This window comes from Colletotrichum truncatum (assembly GCF_014235925.2).
Source record: "Colletotrichum truncatum strain CMES1059 chromosome Unknown Contig_0002, whole genome shotgun sequence".
Taxonomy (NCBI): Eukaryota; Fungi; Ascomycota; class Sordariomycetes; order Glomerellales; family Glomerellaceae; genus Colletotrichum; species Colletotrichum truncatum.
Genome location: NW_027222399.1, coordinates 1,805,924 through 1,831,479, shown reverse-complemented (window position 1 = coordinate 1,831,479; position 25,556 = coordinate 1,805,924). Strand labels below are relative to the sequence as shown.

The window sequence follows — 25,556 nt, the reverse complement described above, 5'->3', positions numbered from 1 at the left end:
ATAATCGTCAAGGGATCTGATTTCAGAACTTGTCAGCGCACCATCAACGCGTTGACATGTGTCATAAATAGAATCGTCCCTGACGGCGGCCAGTTGGATGTATAACATGTAAACGCTCTGGTTCAGCTATTGATAGCAGGTAGGCAGTTGAGCGGAGAGTGTTCGGATAACAGGCCACTGCCAATCATGACGACAAGGACCTATGTGTAAGATGTCCCAGAAGTTGAGAACGTGGCCGAGGTACAATCACCTACGTCCAGATTGGCGAACTGACGGCTCACAGCAGACATCTCAACTAGCACCGCAAGCCTCGTGATATCTAGATTTGCGATCAGACAAGCTAACACCCTCAGCAAAATCATGAAAACGGTCTTCTTGTTGTAGTAACTCCCAAACTCTACATCGCAGCGGCAGGAACTCAGCTCGCTATTCCCCATCAGCTCATCTTGTCCAGCTTCACATTCTAACCCCCTAACCGAGTTTCACTGTTGGCACTCGACTTTCTTATCTACGATGTTGTGTCCGCCAAGTCGTCATTGTTTCCACGCCGCCGTGACGTCCCAGTTATCGAAACGTATGCGCTTGTCTCGGTTCTATGAGAAACCCAACCCTCGTTGTTATAATTCGCCGATAGCGTCGCAACCACCCTACAAGAAGCCATGAAGCTGAGGCGAGGGAATAAGAGTCGACTTTGCGTAAGTTTGGACACAACTATTCCCGACTGATCTCTTCGATGCCTCTTCCTCGTCAACTTTAACTCGAATGTATCGCCTCCCTTTGCTCAGACGAGTCACTGAATTCTCCAGTGATAAGATTCCGAACAAGCTTTTTTGCCCGTTTATCTCTTTTCTTTTAACAGCCGAGTCTAACTGAAAAACTGTAGAACCTTGGAATGGGAAGAGACGTAACGAAATCTCACTTCCTTGTGGCATCGTCGCCAGGTGTTTCCACTTACAAATGAAAGAAGGTTTGAACCCCTGACTTTCAGCTGTCAAAACAAGGTTGTAAAAGTTTGGCCGAAACAGAAAATGGAAACCAGTAATAAACCTGTTGGGCAATACTATAATGGAGAAAGTTGCCAATAGTTACATTGAATAAAGTTAGAGTTGTCTCTACGATAAACCTTCCATCTTGATGGTACTTATTGCAAAAATGTTAGTTACCCATCCTTGAATCAGCCCGTATTACCGTGCTGTTAACGTGTTTCCTGGCTGAGTTGCTTTAATGTTTCGAGTCAAGAAGGTTGGTTATCAGAATGGAATGTGAGCTTAGAAAGCAAATCTTCATACGAATCGTCGAGCGTATATCTCGTCCTTCTGCTCCATACGAAAATGCCAACGACAGTGAATGAATCGTTATCCTTTTACCATAACAGGCCTGTTAATGCCTACAGGGCCAGGAGCGTTCTTGACTCACAAGTAGTCAGGGTGCGAAATGAAGAGACGTCGAGGGCTTTACGGAAGTCTTTGACTCGGCTCATCACGAGTGATTCTGTCTGAATCAGCGACATCAGGTTTGTAAGCGTGACTAAGTTTCTGCGCGGCAAACTTCTGGGCATTTGTGGCCGACTGAGTCTCTACCGCATAGCATACTTGACTTTTTTTTTTTTGGCTTCCTCGTCACATACAGCTGTTTTTTTTTTTTTTTAATAGACTCATCAAAGTTTATTAGTTGCCGCCTCCCTGAACGCTTCAGTTCAGAACCCGCTCCGGCTGACTTTACAATAGAAGTAAGTTAAACACTGGCTGCGTCGGTTCCGTAAAATGCTACTTAGAGTTCCGGTCGTTTGATGTGTTTGCTTTCGTGCGAGATCCTACCCGTGATCTATTCATGGCCAGTCTATTACCCCATATCCAGAGGTCACTTGTAAATCCTCTCACGTCGACTCGTCTCAGTAAACTGCATGTCATACGAAAAAAAAAAAAAGAGTTTCTGCGTGTAAACTACATCTTGACAAGCGAGTCCCTGTGTCTACCATACATCGGAGACTTTGCTCGCCGCCAGAAACGCAGTGAACCACAAGCAAGCCCGCAAAGGTCTAACACGGCCAACACAACAACACATCAGCAAGAACCCAACGAGGCCTCCACAGGGCTGAGCACGCACTAGTTTTCGGATGGGGGAAAAAAAAAAAACTAGACGTATTCCACTCGCTGCACCGAACAGCCCAGAAGTGTCTTCCAATACGCCAACCCCGACGAAAAGAAAAGTGGTATTTATCAGTCTCCAAGCCGACCACACGACCACCAACAACACGGGAATCACCAACCCTGCGTCCAGGACGCTGGGGTCTGCGGGGCGGACGCCCAATATCCTGATTGCCCCAGCATCATGGCGCAGAGACATGCAGTAAGCCAACGAAAGCTACCTACCAAAAACAAACCAGCCGCCCAGGCGCGCTTATCACGACGCAAAAAGAAAGAAAGAAAACACTTGCGACGCAAATACGGGCTTCTTTCGCCACGGTCCTATTCCTGACCGATCCCCACGAAAAAGCAAAACATGCTTTCCCCCTTCACCTCCCCCCTATCCCGCCCACGTGGTGTGTCCTTCGATTCAAGGGTCAACATCCTCTCTATCCGGCCGGCCGCAGGGAGGAGCCGTCATAAACCCCCGACGTCTCCTGTAAAAGACGAACTTTGGCGAGGTGGCATCATCTTCACATATAGACTTTCCCGAGTTTCTTTTTTTTTTTTTTCTCCCCTCTCTCTCCACGGTGGGTTTAATGAAGAGGTAGACTGCAAGAGGGTGGTCAGATTTCTCCAATGGAGGTAAGAACAAGAAACCAGAAAAAAAAACACAATTTAGAGTGTTCACCCTCCACGGCCCGGTAGAGTCTCATGTGTTGGCACAGTACAGACAGATAGATAGACGTCACACACCCTCGATGTTCCTCAGACCACCTTTACCCTTCTCTCTACCGCGCAAAGGGAGGGAACAATGAACGAGTAATTGTTGCAGGTTCATTTGGTGTCACGGGCGGAGAAACATAAAGGGACGGGCCGGGGTGATTCCTGTAGCAACGTTTTTTTTTTTGTTTCCCCAAGTAGTTGGGCCGGGTAGGTTAGGTGTGCCGGGAACCATGTTGAGACGGAAGGGCGGGCTTGGCTTCTCGCTCTTTCGCGTCAACCGATTTCTCTTACTGACGCGAACCATGGAACCTTGACGAGCGTGTTGGGGGGGGGGAGAAAAAAAAGGCTGGGTTTGGCATTGTGAGCGGTGGTCGACGTCACACCATCTGGAAGCTGGCCGGAGAGCCTCTAGACCCGGAGTATCACAACGGTCTCGCAATGCTCAGAAGAGCTATAGAAGGCGGGAAAGAAAGAGAGAAAAAAAGGAAAAAAAAAAAAAAAGGGCATGATGCCATCGGAAACGCCCTCTTCTTTTCACTCTCGTGGAACAATGTCCATGCCTGCTTGTACCCGACAGAAACGACTGATTCTAAGACATACCACGCAGCTGCGGCGCAAGGGTCCACGGAGGGTCGGCAGTTGAGGAGCTGTCTCTGCAGCTCGAGTTAGTTTCATGGGAAGTGGGCGAGCGGGTGAGCAGATGTCATGTCGATGAGGCTCGATAGAGATGGCGTAGGTACGTGCGTCAGAGACGTTTCTGGATTCTCTGCAGCTGTGGTCCTTGTCGAGAAGTCGGGGGCATAGGTGACAACGAGCTGAGTAAATGCTTTCAAAGCACACGGTGGATGGACTCAGCAACTGCTAGGACATGGTGGATGAATCGCCAGCCTTTTTCACCAGGAACCCTTGTTTGGATAACGGGCTCGTGCTGCCTTCTCTATTATGGCATGCATGTCCGTGGCAACCTCTGCGGAAGCTCAAGCTATTCATGTTGTTTCCTGCGCCACCAAACCATGTATCTGATTTCGGTAAGGTAATAGATGCCTCAGCCTCAGCCCATGGAAGACATGACAGAACAAAATAGTAGCCGGTGGAGGGGAGGTGGACGACGGCGAGCAATTGCAAGCGCTGTTTTCCCCTTCACCACACATGGGAAGACCTTTCCTTGCACCCTGGCCATGAGAGGAAAAAACGAGCTTGCAGGCTAGTGAACACGTGCAGGATACAGGGTGCGAGTTGGCGTGGTCAATGACAGCGGCCCTCATATATGGCCAAGCCCATTGTTTGCCTCGCGTGTGGCCACTCTGACTGGGGTGGGTTTCCATGTTGTGCGACAGCGACAAGACATCTTGAGGCTTCGATGAGGCAGGGCGTTTAACACATACCCCCAACAATGCTACAGGGTAACGCGAGATGATTGGAGCAGAATGGATGGTTAGTGGGTGATACGGGACATGTCCAACGGAGAACAGCAGGAGACATACACGACCGACCGACTACATCCCAACAGCCAGATCCATAACCAAAATCGGCAGCAAATCTCTTCACGTGTTACACGGCACGGCAGTAGTGGTAGCTTGCCGAGAACTGAAGAGTGATTAGGTTGCCCGTAACGAGTGGGAATTGAGACGAGGTTGCCGCGAGTTGGAAATGCGAGATTGTATGTCGCCGAACAGCAGGTTCTGAGTCCTGGGGTGGATATCACTTGCACTTATCCAGCAAGTCTCATCCCTTGCGGGCCATGTCTTACACTAGAGAGGAGCGGACGTTGGTTGCTACTTGCTAACCACACGTTACAACGCTATAGATGGAGATCAGACCAACCTCAACAGTCACGGGTCAAGGAATCCGCCCCCGTGGCTTCCAGATGGCTTGGTGGTCATGGTCGATCACTAAGAAAGCCACCAGGCAGGAACGGGCGGGTGGCTATTTGTGTGTGTGTGTGTGTGACTACGTATATGTGTGAGTGAGTAGTGTGTGTGTGTGTGGAAGGTGAGTGTGTGCCTCATGCCGCCTAGATTGCCGCAAGTAGAACCAACAATTGCTGGCAAACATATAACATGGCCTCATATGTGTGGCGTTGAGTTTGACAACTTTCCCACGCCGCCGGCTTAGGTAGAACATCAAAATGGCTGTTTTGTCGGATTTGGCACGTCGATTCGTGAGGGGAGCTGCGGTTCATTAGTCCATTGTGGCGTCCCTGTCTTTGCCCTTTGACAGGTCTGGCGAGGAGTCAGACCGCAGATGTTTTGGGGTGAAGCAGTTTTGCTTAGAAGCTCCGAGGAAAAAGGTTGAGTGGTTTGGGTTTAGACGTTCAAGAAAACCACGATAAAAAAACATAAACAAGGAGAAGTGCCGGGCAATTCAGATACCCACAATGTAAATTTCGTCAAGGTATCCCCGTTCTCACAGGTTCGCTTGCCTTTGGTGTGATATCGTGATAGTTCGACAATGGTCGAATAAGTGTCTGCACTACGTACAGAAACATACATTAAAGCTGGGCACCGGATGCGTCAATGAGGAGGCAGTTAGATAGAATCAGATCATGAAGTGGATCAACATCTGTCTTCGCTTAAGAAGCATGTGGATCAAGGTCGCAGCTGAAGTGGGTGGGCGACGACGAAAGGGTTGTGAGGCAGGACGCATACACAGTGTGGAAACTGTCCGGAAAGCAGGGGCAGGTGGATGTACATCGTCACAGTGAGTGTTTACCCAGGCAGGGCAAGTTACAGGGCTAAAAGAAACGGCCGAGGTAAGGAGAACGAGGCAGCGAGGTTGATTCGATGAGCAGACGAGGAGCGAGGACCAGGCATGTTGGTGACAGGTGGAGGCAGGTGGACATTTGTGGATCCTCCATCGGCGTCAAGGTCAAGCATCTGTGGCATCCTAACAGCACGGCTTTCTCCCCCTGGGAGAGTGCATCTACCACCCATTGCCTTGGGGTGGGAAGGACCAAGGAAAGGACCCCCCTGCCTACCTACTTTCCCAGCAGGTTCCTTCCTAGGCGGGGAGGTTGTGTTCGCTGTGGATGAGCTCTGTTCCGCGTCGGCTAAAAACGCTCAGGCCGCCGGGTGAGCGACGATTCCCGTAGCGTATCCGTTCCGCTTGCTCTGTCTCCACTGCGCCTCTCGATTTGCTATTTCCCGGGCAGGTCCACACAATATGGAGTGCAACTGCCCAAAAAAATAGAAAACAGATTACCATTTCACGAATAGGGAAGGAAGGGAATCCGGAATCCGGCCGTCATATGGAGACGGACATGAACCCCCCAAATTTCAGGGAGTTTTGCAGCATGCCGCAGGGCACCCAGATCCATGGCAAAGCCCTGGAAACATTGAGCCGCTGCCTAAGGCCTAGGGTACTGGGCTTCTTCCCCCCCTGTGCCGGTGGGCCATCTGGCAGAGTCGAGGCACTCTTTTGAGCGGGCAGGCAAGCTCAAACGTCACCAGCACAGCTGCTGTCGCATGAGCCTCACCAATGAGAGGGCCGAAGCCACTTCCCTTTGGGATGGCAGTTAACCCAATGCTATGGATTGCATAACAAACCCAAGACATGTCCTCACACGCTGTCGACCACTCACCTCATCTCACTCAGCACCCGAAGCTACGGTCCTGGACACGGTGGACAAAGCGCCGTTCATCCACCACTATGGTATTGGGAGTGGCAAAGCAGCCTTGGTGTGGCCCGCCACGGCTCAATCTGCATTCAGTCAGAGTTTTACTTTGTACCGAGTCCCAACCCGGCGAATCTCTCTCACCTCCCTACATAGTATATTCTACTGCACAGTGCCATACTTTCATGCTGCCAACATGTACCATCACTCCCAGCAATGAGCGAGCCCCCCTCACCATCTTGTTTTCTCACCCCAAAACCTTTGATGGATCATGTCTGGAACGCTGATTTAACATTTGCGGCTGCATCGCATTGCATTGGCATTCCCCATCTCCAAAGCGCCGCTTGGTCGAAGCCCGAGAAAGACGGGATGAATCCGCCCTTTGCCTTGGCGACTTTCACTTTCGGTCCCGACATACCCACTCGTCCCCGCCCTACTACAACTCAGATATGCTGCCTTCACTAGCTGGTCATTCGATTTCTGAAGACTTTTACTTCTCCTTGGGTGATGGCAAGCTCATTCGCTTGTCGGTCGTCGGCCGGCATCTGCGTTGCCAGATCCAGTCTTGGCAACCTTTTGCTCACAGGTTTGCCTGACCATGCCATTCTGTACAGTTGTGCTTGGGGGGACGATCAACCCTTAGGCGTCTTTGCTTTTTTTTTCACCCCTCTTCCTAAAGCGTCAAGAGTCTCATTCTCCCAATGATACGGGGCAAAGCCGTACACATAATCACATCTGCCACTGAGTACAAAGCAAGTATGGATGTCCAAATTCTAACTCATTCCCGTCTACCAAACCCCCCCATAGCACATCCGTGTGCGCGGACCCTGACCATTCATTTCGCCTTCTTTAACCTGACCAATGCCAACATCAAAAAATCTCCTGTGTGGAGTCAAGGGCACTCGGTAGACGCTGATCATTCGGAACTGTCCTTGGTCAGGAGCGCAACTGATTCAGTCAACCTCGGATTTTCCTTTGACGCCTAGTTTCGTTTTTTCTTGGTTCGGGAATTCGGAAGAGCCGTCAAAGGAATATCGACAACACATGAACGTCTGAAGAAAAACGCGAGTGGCAAGCCGCTACGGCCTACAGTCACGCGTTACCAGCTTTTCCCACACTCCCGACTCGTGGCATGCGTCAGAAAGCCTATTCCACGCCCTATGACGAGCGTCGCGGACCAGGCGTAAACGCTGCTGCCCTGGCTTCCAAGTCTTTTCAGCATCTCATCGCACACGGAGACCGGGAACGGTTGTTCGGGTGCTACGGTGTTTCCTTGGGCCCGATTAATAGTGTTTCCAAAGTTCGGCCGACCCAGACTGGAGCCAAGCTCAATCTGAGGCAGGCGACAAGACATGACCCCCAGATGCTGGGGTTTGGCTTTTTTTGGGGGATGGTTTAGTGCCGATGGGACGGAGACTCTGTCACTGTAGGCAAGGGACCCGTATTCATCCTTCGCACAGAGTCTCCCCGTCATGCCGGGGTTGGTCGTTGCGCTGGAAGTAGAAAAAATGAAAGGGTGAGGCCATCCGATGCCTTGCAGCGCCTCACAGAACGCCCGTTTCGAACGCCATGGTTCGACTCGGTTCACCACCCCGCCAATGGAACCTAGATGTTAATTTGTTTGGTACGTTTGGAGCGGCGGGAGCGGCGGAAGCCAGCTTCATCTCGTAGACCATGGAAGAATGCAGGTCCTGCCATGGCCCCCCCAAAGATGGGTAGACGAGGAACGAAGGGATAGGATATTTGTTTGATTCTCATACCGGAGGAAGCTTGACGCAGCGCAGTGGTACGGGGATACCCTACCCGGGTTGGATTATGGGCCCGAAAGGCTTCTTCAGCCTCTCAATGTGCCGATCGTGCACCTCGACGGCACGGCACATCACATAAATTTAGTGCAAGGCCGAGACCTTAGCTGACTGGATGAGGCGATGCAGGTTTAAAAAAAGGGCTGTGGCAAGCTAGAGAGCGGAGAGGGGCATAATTGCCCGCTGGATGCATATTGGAAAAAAAAAAAAAGAGGCTGCAGGCACCTGCTCTCCTCCTCCATCCGAAGTTATACCAGCAGAAGCACGCACGCACGCACGCATGAGTGGGACGTTTTGGAAGTCGAACGGCCCAGTGGGCATCGGGTAGCTTCGATGCGATGAAGCCGATACTGATAGAGAGGAGCTCGCAGCGTAGTAGTACGCAGAATGTCTCACCACGACGGGCGAGTTCTTCCGGGGTGCACAATGATTCAAGCCCTCGACGGTGATAGGAGAGGGGGGAGGAGGAGAGAAAGACAAGCGCTGGCATCAGCACGCATCTTACCTAAGGTGATTCGTATGTAAGTTACGATGGTGGCTTTAACACACCCATCGATGGGAGCAAGCATATCTCGTCCCTTACCCTTGGAGGTGGGTCATACCTTTCGCACTGTATCTTGGCTGCAACCACAAGCGACAGGGCCCGTCTTCAAATTCTTATTTCCCATTGGTAGTGATTTTTAAGATGCTGGCACCTTTGGCTTGGATAGGCTCTGGGCATGGACAAGGGCGGGGGGGAAGGACGAGAAAGATGGATGGGCAAAGCAGGGGAGGGAGGGGGGGCCGCGCAAGGGCTGGGACGGACAATGAGACGGGATTGGTCTATCCGAGCCGAGAGTGGGGTATGGGGAGATGGGGTGATGAGCGAATCAAAGGTCGGGGGCTCATCAAGATGAGCTACATCCGCGCGAAAGGCCGAGAGCGGGCACAAAGGCCTGACGGCAACCACACCCACGACTGCGAGCTGCAGCAACTGTTTAGCTGCAGATGGAGTTGCAGCAACAGGGACGGGGGACAAGAGATCCCTGGGTTGGGTTGGGTGTGATGATGGATGGATGGGCGGGTTGGCGGCGTTTTTGGCGGGCGCCGGGGAAGGGAAGGGAGGGGGGGAAAAGAAGAAGAAGAAAAAAAAGGTACATGCCATCCACGGTACAGTAGCAGTCTCAATTCCATTTTTAATGTTCCTCGTTCGCCTATTTCCAGGATGTCGCTTTTTTGCCCGCTGGATTTGCCTGGTTCCTAACTAGTAGATTGAGTCCAACAGGTCATCATTTGTCCGTGCCTGCGCCTGTATCTGTGGTATTTTTTGAAGTAAGTTGATGGTTGGCTAGGCCAGGACTCTATTGCAGCGTATTCGTTCTCATGATATGTGCGTGGGCGTGGATTTATGGATTTACTACGCAGTGCAGTTAAAAACTGAGTACCAGTAAAATGCAGCTTCTTGGATTCAATTCGCTCTTCTCGCACAGCAAAGCGGCACAGTGCAAAGCAGTATACGTCTTCCTTCCCCTCAAATCGATCCCGAGATTTCGGCTCTTTGTGCATTTGGGTTGAGCACTGGTACTGAGCACGGCCGAATAAAAGGCAGAGAAAGTATGCTGTGCTCTGTCTGTTCTGAGGGGATCGAAAAAGGGTACCTCCGTGCCGGGAGAGACATACGCACGCCCAACAGCTGGTGAGCACGCTACAGCGAACCGTTCAGCTGGAAAAGTAGTTGATCAGTGATCATCGCTCAGAGATGGAATCAGCCCAAAAAAACCTTCCATCCATTGTCGGAATGTGAGGCCATCCCGCAAGGAGACAGCGTAGATTTTTAAAAAATGAGATTCTCCTAACTTGAACCGTCGAATTCCAATTACACCAGTATCCACCTTGAGTCGGAGGCACTGTACTCCGTGCTACTCGACTACCTGTGAACGGGAGACGAGTAACCAGGGAAGATAGAAGGGCCAGTCTTTTTTTTTTTTTTTTTTTTTTTTTTTTTTGGTGTCCAGCGAACCGCCCAACGCCAGTCCGGCCAGAAAACGATGCACGGGAAAGAGATGGCCCAGCGCCAGCACTTTTAGCATGCAGCTGGCGAGGCCCTGCTGGGACTGGCCCCATGTGCGCACGACGAAATGCCCTACGCATTTGGACTAGTTTGGTCTGTATCTAGCGTCCGCTGGCTTGTGCTTCGTCTCTTCCACCCCCAGGTCGTCATACTAGCCTCTTTCTTCCCTGAGATGGGGCCCCACAAACCCAAGTGTACCACTGTGGTGTGTGGTACTTGATGAATGGTAGAGGAATGGGCAGGTGTCGGAGGTATCCCGGACTGGTTTCCTGCCTGGCATTACCGCAGTATCACCGGCCTGGCTCTCTCTTTCAAGCTCCCCTGCCCGACCCCGCCCCTGGCCCTTGCCCTTGTCCCCCTATGATGGTGATAGTGATGGTATATTCCTTGCGAGCAGTCGTCGGCTTCCTGTGTCTGTTTCTCTCTACTCGTACGCTACTATGTAGGTATGCATGTATGCACGAGTGTGTGTATTTCGTATGCGTAGTGCTCATGCCGACGCCTAGCGGGGTGGTTTACCGTGGCTCTGTACTGTATGTATTGTATCCTCATCCCTAAATACCGCTGTGTGTCTTCCTCATCCGTCATCTCACTTCAATAGCCAGTGGTGCAGCCACGGCGTTTGCCAATGTAAAGGCGCCGCCCACTAAACCATACATCTCGATCTCCACTCAGCACGGCCAATAACCAGTGAATGCCTCTTGTCTTCGCTTTAGTCTCTCATCTATCTCTTCGTCCGCATATCCACCTTGCAATTCATGAACTGTGCAAGGAGAACAAAAGCAAGGCAAAAAGATCTGTATCTCCTTACGTACGGACTGGATCCCAATTGCGCATAGCATACAAAGTACTAGTAGGTCAAGGTCATTCAGCAGGGCAGTGCGGCCGCCGTCATTGTCAGTTTCGTCTCTACCAATGAAGGCCGAGTCAGCTAGGCCCCAGTCCGAGGCGTTGGGTCCCCTCTCTCTCTCTCTCCTTCACACCCACGCCCCCTCCCCCCGTCCCCCAACTTGGGTTTAGACAGGGTTCCATAGTAGGGGTACTTCTCACAGTGTCTCTGTCTTTGCTTCCAAGTTGGCCAGTTCAGGCCTAATCCACCCCCCTAGTCCTGGTCCACAGTCCACCGTCCACTCCGTACTGCTCATTGTCCACGGTTTCTTCCTTTTCTCCCCTGGTCCAACCTGGTTCCCAGCCATCAACCACTCTGACAACCCCCCAAAGCCAATTGCGTTCCTTCCCTTCCCACTCTTTTCTACCCACCCCGTCCCACTCACTCACTCTCCCTCTTCAAATCCCCATTCCCACCTCATCGCCCCCTTTCCCTCTTACACCTGTTCACCACCACCGAGCCGCCTGCGATCTTCGACAACCGCATCATCGCAGTCGTCGCCATCGCTGTCGCCGCCTCGACAACGTTCCTTTACATACGACACACAACGACAAGCCTTGGTAACTAGGACGTGGAGGATTATTGCTGGGATCGTAACCTTTCGCCAACTTACACAGTGAGTCGCCCGCCACTGTTAGGAATAGCCAGCCGCCCTGCGTTCCCTTCTGCCGGAGCGTCCACATCCATTTTGTCGGATTGCCTTTGGACGGGGGACCTGCACTACGCTGCTGTCGCTTGTTTGGATCAATTCTTCTGACATCTGCGCAGCCCCAAGAGATCCCTTATTCGTAATTTGAAGTAGACCGAACCCATTTTCATTCCTAGACGATATCGAGTCCGTAAACGATCACAATGGCTTTCGAACCCCGTCCGCCGACCTCCATCGAGGAGGTGACCGAGACTCACTCGTTCCACGAGCGCCGCACGCGAGGTGGTCCGTTTTTCTTCTATGAATTGACGGTCCTGCAACAGCCGGAGCGCGCCCGCGCTTGCGGTTCCGGTCAAAAGTGTAAGATTGCCTTGACGAGCTCCTCGATTGTTTCCTTCAGTGCACCGTCCTGACCTTGTTGGCTAGCTGCCGCTGATCGTCGTCCCGTCGACCCGCCACCCGTTGTTCAACTGAAGGTTAAAAAGGGCATGAGCAAGGAGGAGGCCAAGGATGTCACCATGGCCTACAATGGAAACTTCTTCCTCTTCGCTGAGCTCGCTCCCGCCCGCCCTATGGCCCATGGTCGCGTTCAGACTCCTGCCGCCACCACCACTCCCGTTCTGACTGGTATGCCCGTCTCCGGCATGGCCTACCTCGACCGACCCAGCGAGGCTGGTTACTTCTTGTTCCCCGACCTTTCGGTCCGCCACGAGGGCCGCTACGTTCTCGCTTTCCACCTCTATGAGGAGATTAAGAATGTTGAGGACCGTGACCACGACAGCGACCCTGCCGACGACGAGAACCCTTGCTTCCACTACAGAATGGCTGTCAAGTCCATTCCTTTCAGCGTCTTCAGCGCGAAGAAGTTCCCCGGTCTCACTGAGTCTACCCACCTCAGCAAGACTATCTCAGAGCAGGGCTGCCGTGTCCGTATTAGACGCGATGTCCGCATGAGACGCAGGGAGGGAAAGCCAAGCGGCAACGAATTCGAGAACACCCCGGAGAGCAGCGAGTACAACAGGAACAGCAGAAGGACCCAAACGCCCGAGCTCCGCAGCAATGCGGAACAGTACCGAGCCAGGTCGGCCAGCAACAGCAGCGAACACCGTGCCGCGTATCCACCTGCCCCCGAGCGACGACCATCCGCTGTGGAGTCTTTCCAGCCGCCCCCTCCGCCCCCGCCCCCTCACGCAGCTGGTGCCGCACCATCAAATGCCTACCTGCGGTTTGGAGCCGATACTTCCAGCGCACCCTACCCGCCTCACCAGCAGCACCCTCCGCCCATGGCTCAACCGCCGCCCATCTCGCCTACGGCGTCGTACTACTCTAGCCAGCCGTCACCGTACCAGCAGGCGCCTAGCCACGGCTACTCCAGCAGACCCAGCTCGCAGTACGCCCCGAGCAACCCGCCTCCGACGCCCCTTGATGCGTACGACCGACGGGGATCTTCGATGGCAGTGCCACCGTCTCCCTCAGTCTATGCTCCGAGAGAGGCAGATCTCATGCGGCGGGAGTCAGACGTCAGGAGGGATTCCCTGCCGTCTTACCGTATGCCACCCCTGGTCGACGTCAACAGGCCGCAGCCTTCATTGCAACTGCCTCCTATCCACAGCATGACTGCACCGCCGCCGCCGCCGCCTCACCTGTCGCGCAACGATGTTATTGAGGCTGCCCCGATCGGCCTGCCCCCTCCCCCTGAGGTGGTTCGCGCTGGTTCAAAGCGTGGATACACCGACACCTTTACCGAAAACACGCGGTCTCTGTACGACGGACAACGACCTCAAGACCCCCACCACAGCAGCCAAATGTACAACGCACGAGCATGGAGTGAATTGGCATACAAGCGTGCCGATGGCTCTGTAGGATCCAAGCCATCGAACAACTACCGCGAGTAGAAGAATTGGCGCATTTGTGTTGGGCGGCGTTTTGGTAGCACTTTTGAGGCGGACATGTGGGCCGTAGGCGTTTACGGGCAACCAAGGCGTTCAGACGGATTGCGACACATCTATCAACTTATTCGACTGTATATATCAAGGACTTCGACATGGCGGCATTACCCACGTCCGTCTTTTCCTTTTGTCTAGTCATCCATACACGACATCTCACTCACTGCGATGACAGCAGCCGCCTTTTTGGCTTGTTTGTCAGCTAACCCATGTTTTCTTCTTCTTCTTTTTTTTTTCTTTTCATGTCTTCTTTTCCTACTATGTTTTACTTCAGCGGACTTAGGCCGCCTATGAGGTGGTTCGCGGTATGATTTCTTTCAGATTGGCATACAAAAACGAAACGATTGGGGCTCACGAAGACATGGACACACTTGATGTGGCTGTAATGTGTCATTGGCTTGCCTATTGAATTTCCTCTGTTAACTGGGCTTTTTTTTATTCTGGGGGTATTACTGTATCGAGTGGAACTTGGTTTGTCCATTGGCCTCAAGGGCGTTGCAGACATGACTTTAGTTTGTATAGGAAAATGGAAATGTCACTCTGAAGCTGAAAGTGTAGACTGGTGCGCAAGTTTGTGTGAGACAATGATGCCGCGAGGAGAGTTTATGTGGGTGATAAGTGAGAGAGAGAGAGAGAGAGTAAGCCAAATGTCTGTGTGTATATGTCCATATATAGAAAGGTATCTATCTGTATGTGCGTGGGTGCGTCATCCGCTGTCAAGACGGTATGTTTTGCTTCGCAGATCTCAATATACGTTGCGCTAAGCGGGCTAAGGATCTCTTAGCTCTCTAGACACCAAAAGAATGTCCTAGCGCTTCGTGGCAGATTTCTGACAAGCGTCGGATGCGTGGAAGGAAAGGGGGGGGCGGGGAGGACAAGAGAGAGGACGGCCCGAGTTTTCGTTTAGCTCACCTCGGATTCTTTCCTTACATACGAATCAATTTAGTAACTCTAGATCCAAAGAGGGAGGGAAACGAATAGACGAGGGAGAAAGGGAAGGGGAAAAAAAAAAACAGGTCCAAGCGTCACGTGTCTCCGCCTGCTAAAAAGCTCAAGACTAAGAGCACTTTAGCCTAACTACCCTATCCTATCAGCCTACATGGTACTAGTATAGTTCAGAGTAGTCCTCCGTAGTAAGGCGAAAGGGGCCAGCGCGGAGGTTACGGCATCACTGGCCGACAAAGACCCAAGTGGAGCACGGGAGGGTCGCGCCTACCAAAAAGTGTGGGCGCGTTTTGTTTGCCCGAGCAACGGGCCCCCGTCATCCCTTCCAGACAAAAGACAAAGACATCGAACCCCGGCCGACCGCAACCCGTCGTTGCCCTTCCAATGGAGCCAATCCTACAAGATCAACAGTCACCCCCTCGGCATCGCATCGCTTGCTCCTGCCATTCAGTCGCCTTTAACTTGTTTTCCAATATTGCTCCCTCTCCCACCCCACACACACACACCTATATAACCATTTGATACTCTGGTCTCCTTTTTTTATTTATTGCTTTTCGTCATCTTTGCACCCTTTTCCTGCCATCGTGCGCAAGGAAGAAGCCTCGACGCAAAGAGCAGCAGCCGTTGCGGGTGTGCGGGCTGCGGATTGCGGATGGTGCGACGGCCGCCAAAGTAAACAAAACCCGCCCTTACTTGGATGCACCAACATCCAACCATCCCCCTTCCCCCCTCAATTTCCTCCTACCGCACACCTGATCGCCTTTCACACCTCTTCTCGCCTCGATTACGTCTGACGACGTGAGGTTGTTTCATCGATCTCGATACCGAGGACAGAAGAGGGGTGCCACCTCTACATTTGATATCAAGGAACCACCAATCTCTCTCTCAAACAAAATCGAACCATCCGCATACATCAATCGCAATGCATATAGACGACTCGTTCGCGCCGGGTCCGTTGACCTCTCATCCGATCATGGGCCCACCAGCGACTTCCAACAGCTTTGCGACTGCGCAGCGACCCGCGGCCAAGCGCACCAACTCGATGCAGCGCGCAAACTCGCGCTTCGTCGAGGGTTCCATGAACGACCGCACTTCCGCCGCGCCGCCCATCGACTTTCTCGGCCCGGAAGATTCGTCCGAAATCGCGCGCCGCTTCCACATGGATTTCTATGTCGAAGCCCCCGACGCCGGCGTCTTCTCCCCTCCCAAGCCGCATCATCACAAGTCGTCGCAATCGCTGCTGTCCTCGCATCATCAGCGCCATCCCGTTCTCCACCAACCGACCGTCACCTACGGCGAGGTCAAGAGGCCCGCAAGCTCCTCGAGCAGCAACGTCGCAAAGAAAGGTTTCTGGGGCGGTCTCCGCGAGAAGTTAAGCTTCGTCAGGGATAAGGATAGGGGGGCTAAGCGTCCACTGAGCCTGGACGGGAAGCTTCTCGCTGCAGGAGGCGGAGCCGGCGGATTCGGCACCGGCGGTGGCGCGCCAACGCCGGCGGCAGCAGCAATGGAACACGGTGCGGGTATGCCTTCTAGGGAGGGGATCATGGCCAGCTACCAGCAGCTGATGAAGGACGGCTTCTTCGACGCGCATGCCATTCGCTCCACGCGCCAGCCCCCTCCGCCCAATTTCTCTTCCTCAAACGCCATCTACTCAACGCGGCCGCCCGTGGACAAGAAGTCGTTCGCGGAGCGCGTATCACAGCAATGGCCCCTGCAGCCGATGCAGGACGACGTTGAACCCCTGCCAGACTCCCGAGACGGAAACAGGAAGCGCAGTTTCAACGACGAAGACGAAATGTCCACCGTCAAGAAGCTGCGCAAGTCGGCCTCGCGCATCTCTGTCGATCTCTCCCTCCCTGGTCTTCGGAAACCTCGTTCCCACGCCATGGTGGAGGCCTCAGACGCAATGCCGCCCCCTCCCCCACCGCCGAATTACATGCCCCCACCGCCCCCTCGTGGGGCAGGCCCGTTTGCCAGGCGCACATTCAGCAACTCAACCAGGGCAAGCAACAAGCTGTCCAAGCACGCCCCGTCCGCGTCTTACTCGGCGTTGTCGACTACACCCATGGATACCGACTTCGTGCCGCCGAACCCGGCGTACGCCGCCAGCAGCCGTAGCAGTATCGACTCAAACGAGTCGCGCCGATCCTTTGCGGAGACGGCGCGGGCCTGGACCTCGCGCGCCACGCGCAAGGCCGCCGAGCCGCTCGGTCTGCGGCCCAACTCGAACCACGGCGCCTCGGCCATGCCGCGTGTGTCTGAGCAGTACAAGGGCTACCGCGGGTACGGTTTCGAGAGGGAAAACACGCACCTCAACACTGGCTTGGCCGTGCAAGAGCGTGATCACCATGGAGGTCGGTGGCGGGGTATGAGGTTCACATAGATGCGAGGCAAGCGAAGTGTTTGCTGTCTCGTGTGATGGTGGGCTGGAATTATATTCTAAGGGTGTGAAAAGGCGCCGGGCGTTATTACAATCTCGACGAGCTTTACGACTATGACGACATGAAATGAACACTCTTTTCTTTTTTTTCTTTTTTTTTATGAAATCGACATCGACCGCATAGTACGACGTATCGTTTCCTCCCCTTGAAGAACCTGTATAGGAGAAGACTTTCGTCTAGTTTTCACGTGAAGTGAAGATGACATTGATTGAAGATAGTATCCTGCAGAAAGGACGAGCAAAGGGGAGGGATTTGACGAAAAGCATCGGAAAAGACGGTCAACGATGTGTGAAAAAAAAGGGAGAGAAAAAAAGAAGAAGGGAGTAGGAGGATGAATCTCACGACTAAAACCCCGTTACACAATGCTTACGGGACGGACGGGAGATGTCCTTGAACGATTTTCGCGTCTTCTTATGAGGGAAAGCTCTTCCTCTCTTCATGTATCTGGCGACATTTGGCTGTCTTCAGTTTCTCCCATTTGCTTTCTCTACGTTCTTGTCTATCTGGTAGAGTACATCTGCTGGAGGAAACGGCGGAATGGAGAAGCAGTGGGGAGGGACGAATAAGTGCTCCATGTCAGCCGTTTTTTATTCCGCGTCAACCAATCCGTGCTGTAGTATGCCGGATATGGACCTGGATGTGTCGATATGGGATGGGAAACCGTTTTTTATTTGATGTAGGAAGGGGGTGGGTGGGGTGTTTTTTGTATGTTGTGGGAATTACTTTTTTTTCTTGATGTGCTCATGGCGGTTTCCCCGGTCTGTGGTCGTCTTGTAGTCTTTCTGACTGGACGTGGCCTGCGGGAATGTGATGCTTGGTATGAGCCGAGTTTTCGCGGGTAGATGTGTATGTTGTTGTTGTTGTTGTTGTTGTTGTTGTCTGGCTTGATGAGGCGGACGATGGACGCCTGCTGGCCGAATACATATGTTACCTGTCGACGAGATTTCTGCTGCTGCTGCTGTGTGTGTGTGTGTGTGTCTTGTGTTGTTATCTACTGACATTACTGACCAAGGATGAGTCGTCTTGGAGAATGTGAAGAGTGTGCGGTTATATGATTTGCCTCGCGGCCACGGTCGATCATGTTAAGAATCCGTGCTGGATTTCGCTGCGAATGACGTGTTCAAGGTCCCGTCGTCTCTGATATTACTTGTAACTGGTTGTCACTCGCCTCGTGGGCTTTCCGTGTACGTTGGTGTGTGGCTTAGATCAATCAGCACGTGGAAGTGACCTCGATTCTTAGACTTCTTGTGCTGGCTAAGGTTTATGTGATTGAAGGTTGGACGGGAATGCGGCGTAATCTGGACAATCGCCACGGGGGGTGGAAACTGGTGCAGTGGTATTATGTGTATCACTTCTAGTGATGTTTTCCTGACAAGTCTATCTGGTTGATTTGACTGCCGTGTTGACATGCCATCCACACATTATCTCGTCAGTCTAGGTATACTTTCCAGAGCGTAAACTGCCAGAATGGCTCGAGGCTCGATTGGCCTTGCAGATTCGACACTTTGCGTGTCGCTCTCAGTGGTTCATGAGGGCTGGAAGCACCCGTTCCCTCGGAGTTATGGGTCATCTGTCGTATCTAGATATCACGCAATGCCGGTCTAGGGTATCATATGGTGTGTGGGTTTCCCCGTGAGAACGAGGGACTTCTAGATTTACGGCAACCAGCGAAAGATTTGCCTTGCAGAGCGTTGATTGATCGGTTTCTCTGAAAAAGAATGTGTCAAGAGATGTTCCCTTTACTATGCGGGCAGAATGTACCTTGCGTCGAAATACGTTCTCTGTCGAAGCTGTCGTGTCGTGTCGGCTCTTCGTTCATCTCTCACATCAGCACGATCATTCGTGTAGCAAGCCCGAAGCGAGGAACAGATGTGCTAGCTGGTTTCACTGCGGGGGTCTCTAAAACACCATTAACCTCCAGATTCGGGCGATTACAACTTATTTCAGGTCAATATTAAAAGAAACGAAAAAGAAACCGAACAGTATGTCGGCTTCCAGCGTGATGTTAGTCTGATGTTGTGGAGCTGGTCCATGCGCTCGGGTTAGCCCTTCATAAATAGGATCAAACGCAATGGTCTTCAACAATCCGGAATGGTGTAATGGTCAACATTTGACGCTCTCATCCGAGAGCTCCGTCAGGCTCGGGGTTCAATTCCCCGTTCCGGAATCTTTTTGTGTTATCGAGCAAACATAATAATCTTTTTGTAGACTCACTCTACCGCATTCTTTCTCAATTATTACCTTGAATTGCGTTTTTTTTTTTTGCTCTTTCATTTTTTGTCCTACGGTGGAGAGGTCAGACTCCTTGCTCCAAGCCCTTCCTATCCTCATCACAACAACACCCTCCACAAAATGAATGTCTAACCAGACGGTGGCAGCCAGACCAAAATGCTGGCGCATCCTTAAACCGACCGCGACGGCCCGGTTGACAGTAGCAGATCATGCAGGCGGCACAAAGGCATTTTGAGCAAGTTGGGCAATACGTGTACATATCTCATAACAGTCAGTGCCTGGCGGTAAAACTGTAATCATGACATCTCTCTGTCCGACACCGCAAGGTTCAGACTCCGCATCTCCTTTGCTTGCCTTTCATACTCACGCTCGATATTCGATCGCGACGTCGACGGATAAAACTCTGAACCGTCGGCTAAAGAGACAACGTGCGAAATGGGGCGCATATCGACTGCCTCTAAAATCGCCAGTAACTGAACCAGAAACAAGTCCAAGTGTAAGAAAGGAGTGAACCCTGTAGATATACAGGCAAGGCCTGTAAACACATCAATCATGCACTATCGAACTCACACCATCTCACCCATCACAACCGCAAAAGTGATTGTACCACTGACATTATTCCTCGGCTTGAACCGATAACGTCCGCCGCTATGTAAATAAAAGAGTTCGAAGTAGCTTCGCTATATATACTCGATACAGCCCTTACCTCGAGACCATCTAGACCTCGTAACGTCCCTCCCTCTCCTGCCAATACTATATCGATCGAGACTTTCCCACGCGTTACTCCAACGAATGAAGAAGTAAAACTAAAAAGAAAAGCACGCAAAAAAAAAAAAAAAAAAGGGAGAGCAAGCTAAAACTCCCAGTGAGGTAAGTAGCTTACTGGTCCCGTGAAAAAAGCTCTTTCCTTGATTCCGTGCTGCGCAATATCCATGTCCAGGGTCCGGCCAGGCACTCCCAGACCGCGCCAGAATTCCCCCACGGTGCTGTAAATCAGGGACTGAAATTGCCCTTCATATACCCAGAGATACCAACTCCATTTCTCCCCTATATCAGCAGACCCCTAAGCACAAACAAGATGGGGGCGCACCCCAATGCCCAACAAGTGTGAAGTGGGCTCGCAACGCGAAGAAGCATTTTAAAGGACCTCGACGACGCGGTCCTGAACGTTCCTGACAGTGTTCGGGACCTGGTCGAGTTTCATAACAGATCGAAGCATGGCAAAGGCCATGGTAAAGTACTGGGGGAATCGGCTGTACAGCATGGCACCCAGTATACAGGTGAGGAGTGGAATCTATAGGCATTGTTAGTGAATAGCCCCAGGAGACTCTTTTTCAGACCGATTGACTTACCCAAATAAACCACAAATTCTTGTCGCTACGCATTCCCTTGAACTTGGCCTCGCGGGCTCGGAGGAAGTTCTGTTGCTGCTCTTTGGTGATGGCACTCTTTCGTCCAATCTTGAGTACGCTGGGCACTGGTGCCGTGCTTGATGATGCCTCAACAGTCTCGGTTGTCTGAGTGTCGTACAGGGATGCACACTTGATATCGGCAGCAGCGTCGGCGGCGGCGCCAAGGGCTGCCGCTTGCTTCCTGTCAAGCTCCTCTTGCGGGAAGATCTCATCGTACGCCGGGGGCGGGGCAGAGTTGTTGTTGTTGTTCCTAAAAGACGAAAGATCCCACCAACGTCCATCCATCTGTCTCGGGTTTTCGTCGTCTGCAGAGCCGGGCCTTGAACCAGACATGCCAGGCATCAAGGACGTAACTCTGCCCATTAGAGGGTTCTGCTGGAGATAGGCCTGATAGTCGGGCAACATAGGCATCCTCGGCAGAGCTGGCATTTGAGGTAGATTGTTGAAGTGCATCGTCATTGCTTGCTGGAACTGCTGGATCTGAGCAGCGAACTGGTCTCTGACAGCCGACGCTATAGCGGTCGTGGGCGATGCGAGTCCCGGTTGCACTTCATCGTGCCCTCGCTGCAGGGCTTGCCGGTCTGGACGAGGTGTGAATGCATGGCCGCTAGAGCGACGACGCATATCGAGCCAGGTGTCCTCCTCTTCTTCCTCGTCTTCAAAATCCCCAGATGAGTACTCAGGGCTCTCCTCGCCATCATCTATTGACTCGGATTCGCTGGACATGCCCAGAGGATCCCATAGGGATCTGAGCGACGCGGCGCTGCTGGCTCTGCTGTGCAGAGAGCCGCCGCTGCGGGATCGAATATGGCGTTCGCAACGACGAATGTGCTCAATCACCTTGCGTGACCGGGCAACATCAGCCGGCCGCAGACCCGAAAGGCTTCGGATCGTAGGATCAGCGCCCGCCTGCATCAGCCTCCGAACGATCGACTCGTGGTCATTCAAGGCCGCCAGGTGCATCGGAGTGAAGCCACCCTTGTCTCGCAGATCCGGGTTGGCACCACGCGCGAGCAGACCAGCGACGAAACGGTGGTAACCCAGGGCACAGCCCATATGCAGCATTGTTTGTCCCGTAGACCTCCTCAAGTCCAGACGCGACATTCTCGGGTTATCATCCAGATCAATCAACTCGAGGCACTTTAGAAGCTGTGATTCAGTGCTCATGTTGAAGGTGCTTCCGCCGAAGGCGCCCGCGTTGCCAGAAGGGCCTGCAGCTCCCCAGCTTGAGTCGCCCTGGCCAATGATGCGCTGAGCGAGCTCCTTGACGTCAACCATTTGACCCGACATCTTGTGACCGAGAATCGAGAGTGCCGTGCGGATGAGTTTCTCCTCGTCGTCGTCGACATACTTGAACATCTGGTTCTGTTTGGAAAGGGCCGGGAATGGCTGTCCAGTCTGCGTTTGGCTCTGCTTGAATGTGACCACAACAGGCCCAGAAACGGGCGAGGGGGGCAAGAGGCACACTAGAGAAGACTCGCCCCAGAAGGTGGTAGTTGTAGCCTTCTGATCTCCAAACAATACCTCCAGGCCCTGGTAAAAGCTTGCACCGAGAATCGTAACTTCGATGCCGCCGGATTTCGGTCCTTCGTTGGGAATGATCTTGTGAATGGTCGGTTGCGGTCGTGCAGGGGCGACGTTCGTGGGCAGGTACGACATGGCGTTGAACTGGTTCTGTGACACAGCGTTCACTCCGTTCGGCAGTCTGTTGGGGCTTGGTGCGCGGCTCTGGTGGGCCGACGCGGGCGCAGAGAACATGGGCATCGCCACGTTCTCCATACTGGCGGACCGATTGGCGTTGGTGAACATTGTCTGGTCGTTGCTGTTGGGGGTGGGCGGTCCGGTAGCGAACGGCTGAGGCATACCTGAGGCAGCTCCGTTTTGGAACACCGCATCGGGAGGAGTGTGGAAGCTGGTGAGATTGGGGGTGAAGGGTGATGTCGAGGCAGACGGGGCAGAAGGTATTGGGTTCCCGGGCATTTGCGACGGCGGAGGTGTCGTATCCAAACGAGTCATCGCCATGCCGATGGGCACCCTTGACCCGCTAGCCTTGCGCTTCTTTGTTATCGGGCCTGAGTGTGAGCTCGGAGAAGGCGGCCGTGACAAGGAGCGAGCGGCCGTTGTTGGAGGCGTAGGGGCCGGGATCTTGTTCGGAGGGTTCGAGACAGGGAAGGATGGGGCCGGAGCAGCGTTGCGGTGCAGACTCTGCAGATCGGAGCTAGAGTGTGACAACCGGAAAGGGGCACCTCCTGAGTTAAGGGGGCTTGTGTCTAAGGGCGTGCTCATCATAGGCACGAGGTTGTTTTCCGAGCTCTGTGTCGCCGGGGGATTTAGCTGCTGGGGAATCGGGTGCGTCTTGTGGTCGTCGGTGATCATGATAGACTGGGACATCTCCTGTGCGACAACACGGTCTTGCCAGTCCTTGATGGTGAAGATAACCTGAAAACCCAGCTTCTCTGCGTGGTGTCGGCAGTAACAGGCAATCCTCATCGGCGCGTCTACTTGCATCGCTCCAGGAGGAGCTACCGGCTCCGGCCGTCCTGTAACTGTCGAGTCCGATACAACGCCGTTGGGCGTCTGCCACTCTTTAATTTCCTGTGTATTGAAAACGATCACGCGTCTCGTTTCGTCCCTGTTCCACATCTCTTCCTCTTCAACCTTCTTGATCTTTTTCCTTGCCGCCCGCTTTCGCTCACGTGTGATGCAGCCGGCGCAGATACGAACTTCGCCGCCGTTTTGCGGTTTGTTCTCCTCGTCGTCGTCATCACTAGCAGACCGGGCGTTCATGACAGGGCTGTGGGTGGCGGCTGCGGCGCGCTGGAAGGCCTTGCGCTTGTTGTCATCGTTTTGCATCGCGCTAGTGCAAACTAGCATGGTGTAGAGTTCCAGAGTGTCGGGAGAACGCTCAGCTGGCGGCTTCGCTAGCAGCTTCGGCTTCGAAATGGTATGCGTGGGAAGGTGTAGGCGCTTAATGCCGGGAGGGAGTGGGAACAGAGTCATTTTGATAGGAATTTGCGTCTCGACGCGGGACTTGGTCGGTGTCGGATGAATCGTCAACCGGCAACCACGGTTGAGAAATTCGTAATTTGGCTGGGTGAATATTGGCATTTGCTGAGGCATAGTGACGGGGAGGCCATCGTGTGAGTGAAACTGCGGTTGCAGGGACATGTTGTGCACCATCTGATGCGCTGTCGGGTCCAGTTTCGCCGGCCAAAATCCATTGGGGTTCATCGCGTTCATGGTGGCATTCGAAAAGTCCGGGGGGGCGCTTGGCGAAGGTGAGCTGGTGAAGAAGGCCGAGGGGGAAGCCTCATGGCTCGTTATCATGTTCTGAGACATTGGCGAGCACTCTCTCGAGTTGGTCATTTTTAGTCCGTTCATGGGCTGTGAAATGGAATATTGCTGACCACATTAGTCGTTTTCCGGCATGACACTGAGGGATAAGACTCACTGAACTCCTCTTGCCATGAGCTGCGGTTCTGGTATTGTTTAGGGCGGGAGCCTTTTGTGGGCCATTTGCGTGAATGGTGGGCATTTCTGGCGATTCCATGTTGACGGCGGCGGCTGTGTTGGGGCTGCTGGATGCGCTCTCGAAGTCGAAAGACTCGTCCATGAACTTGTCGTCGTTCAAATCGAGGCCGTCGGGCAGTGTCGCGTCGGTATTCGCGCCGAAGAGGAAGACACTATCCTCAGGGCGGCCGACGAAGGCCGCCGAGGAGTCCCAGTCAGGCTTGATATCGGCTCCATCTGTCATCATCACGTCGCCCACTGTCAAGCCAGTCTTTCCGGAGGCGGAGCTACCGGTCCTTTTCGAGGAGGCGGAGTCGGACGATGAGTCTCGGAATGAGTCGACGAGGGAGTCTGGTGATGCTGCGGCGACGGTGCTGTTGGCTAGGAGGGTGGTTTGCGGCTCTAGGACCTTGGTCTCGTGTATTGATTGCGATGACTCGAAGAGTTTGAGGGTATCGGGGTTGGAGAGATCGAAATTTGGCAACGGACTCGAGGCCCCGAAGCCTTCTTCGTCGTAATCCAGATACTCGTTGAAGTCGACGGTGGCGGACATTCCCGGAGCGGGTGGCAGAGGGCTGGCACCGATAGCGGCACCAGCAGTCGTCATACCTTGCCAGCAACAATTATCGAGGATGGAAGTTGAGGCCGACAACAACAACGACAACGGAGACGGAGACGGCGACGAAAGGGGAGGTGAAAGCTCGGTCTGGGGATGTTGTGGGGAAAAGGGCGTCTCGTGGTAAAGTGGTGTAGCCCAGGCGGTGGAGTGGGGGCCCACTGTCCTGTGTCCCTCTAATGCGAGTCCGCCCTGGGAGTCTCTCTCGCAAGTGTTTGGAGAGAAAGAGTGTGTGGGTGTATGTGTCGCACTGGGCTCAGGCAGCGTTGTGGGTGCGGTGCGGTGCGGATACACGGTACAACAGACCCTGAGAAATTACCGTCGGGGGAATTTTCTGAAAGTTTGGAAATTGAGATGCCTGTTCGTGACTGTAGGGTAATCTGTACGGTGCGAAGTTGATACGTAGTGTGGATAGGGTGAACTACGATTCCATCGTGGCGTTGGGAATGTGAATGTCTTCCTTTTCCTTTTTTTTTTCTTTTTTTTTTCTCTCTTTCCCTCTTTCTTTGTGTATTGTCGGTGGTAGTTAAAAAAAAGAGAGCGAGAAAATCGTTAGATTTGTTTTTTTTGTTTCCCCCGTTTGAGAGGGGAGTGGT

General features: G+C 53.1%; 4 protein-coding genes across 4 annotated transcripts; 2 read left to right on the top strand and 2 right to left on the bottom strand.

The window, feature by feature from the left end:
- Positions 1–7,564: 7,564 nt before the first annotated feature.
- Positions 7,565–7,819, bottom strand: CTRU02_203464 (uncharacterized protein; the record flags this gene model as incomplete). Its single annotated transcript, XM_070204211.1, has 1 exon — positions 7,565–7,819. One exon carries the CDS (start codon positions 7,817–7,819, stop codon positions 7,565–7,567), a length of 255 nt encoding a protein of 84 aa, XP_070061974.1.
- Positions 7,820–12,061: 4,242 nt separating this feature from the next.
- CTRU02_203463 (sexual development activator) lies at positions 12,062–13,753 on the top strand (the record flags this gene model as incomplete). The annotated part of the gene is made up of 2 exons (XM_036724088.1): positions 12,062–12,218; positions 12,285–13,753. The coding sequence occupies 2 exons, from the start codon at positions 12,062–12,064 to the stop codon at positions 13,751–13,753; spliced, it is 1,626 nt and encodes a 541-aa protein (XP_036584202.1).
- Positions 13,754–15,671: 1,918 nt separating this feature from the next.
- On the top strand, positions 15,672–17,132 carry CTRU02_203462 (uncharacterized protein; the record flags this gene model as incomplete). The annotated part of the gene is made up of 1 exon (XM_036724087.1): positions 15,672–17,132. One exon carries the CDS (start codon positions 15,672–15,674, stop codon positions 17,130–17,132), a length of 1,461 nt encoding a protein of 486 aa, XP_036584201.1.
- A 3,428-nt stretch (positions 17,133–20,560) lies between these two features.
- CTRU02_203461 (ankyrin repeat protein) lies at positions 20,561–24,951 on the bottom strand (the record flags this gene model as incomplete). Its single annotated transcript, XM_036724086.1, has 3 exons — positions 20,561–20,716; positions 20,775–24,236; positions 24,286–24,951. The coding sequence occupies 3 exons, from the start codon at positions 24,949–24,951 to the stop codon at positions 20,561–20,563; spliced, it is 4,284 nt and encodes a 1,427-aa protein (XP_036584200.1).
- Positions 24,952–25,556: the final 605 nt, after the last annotated feature.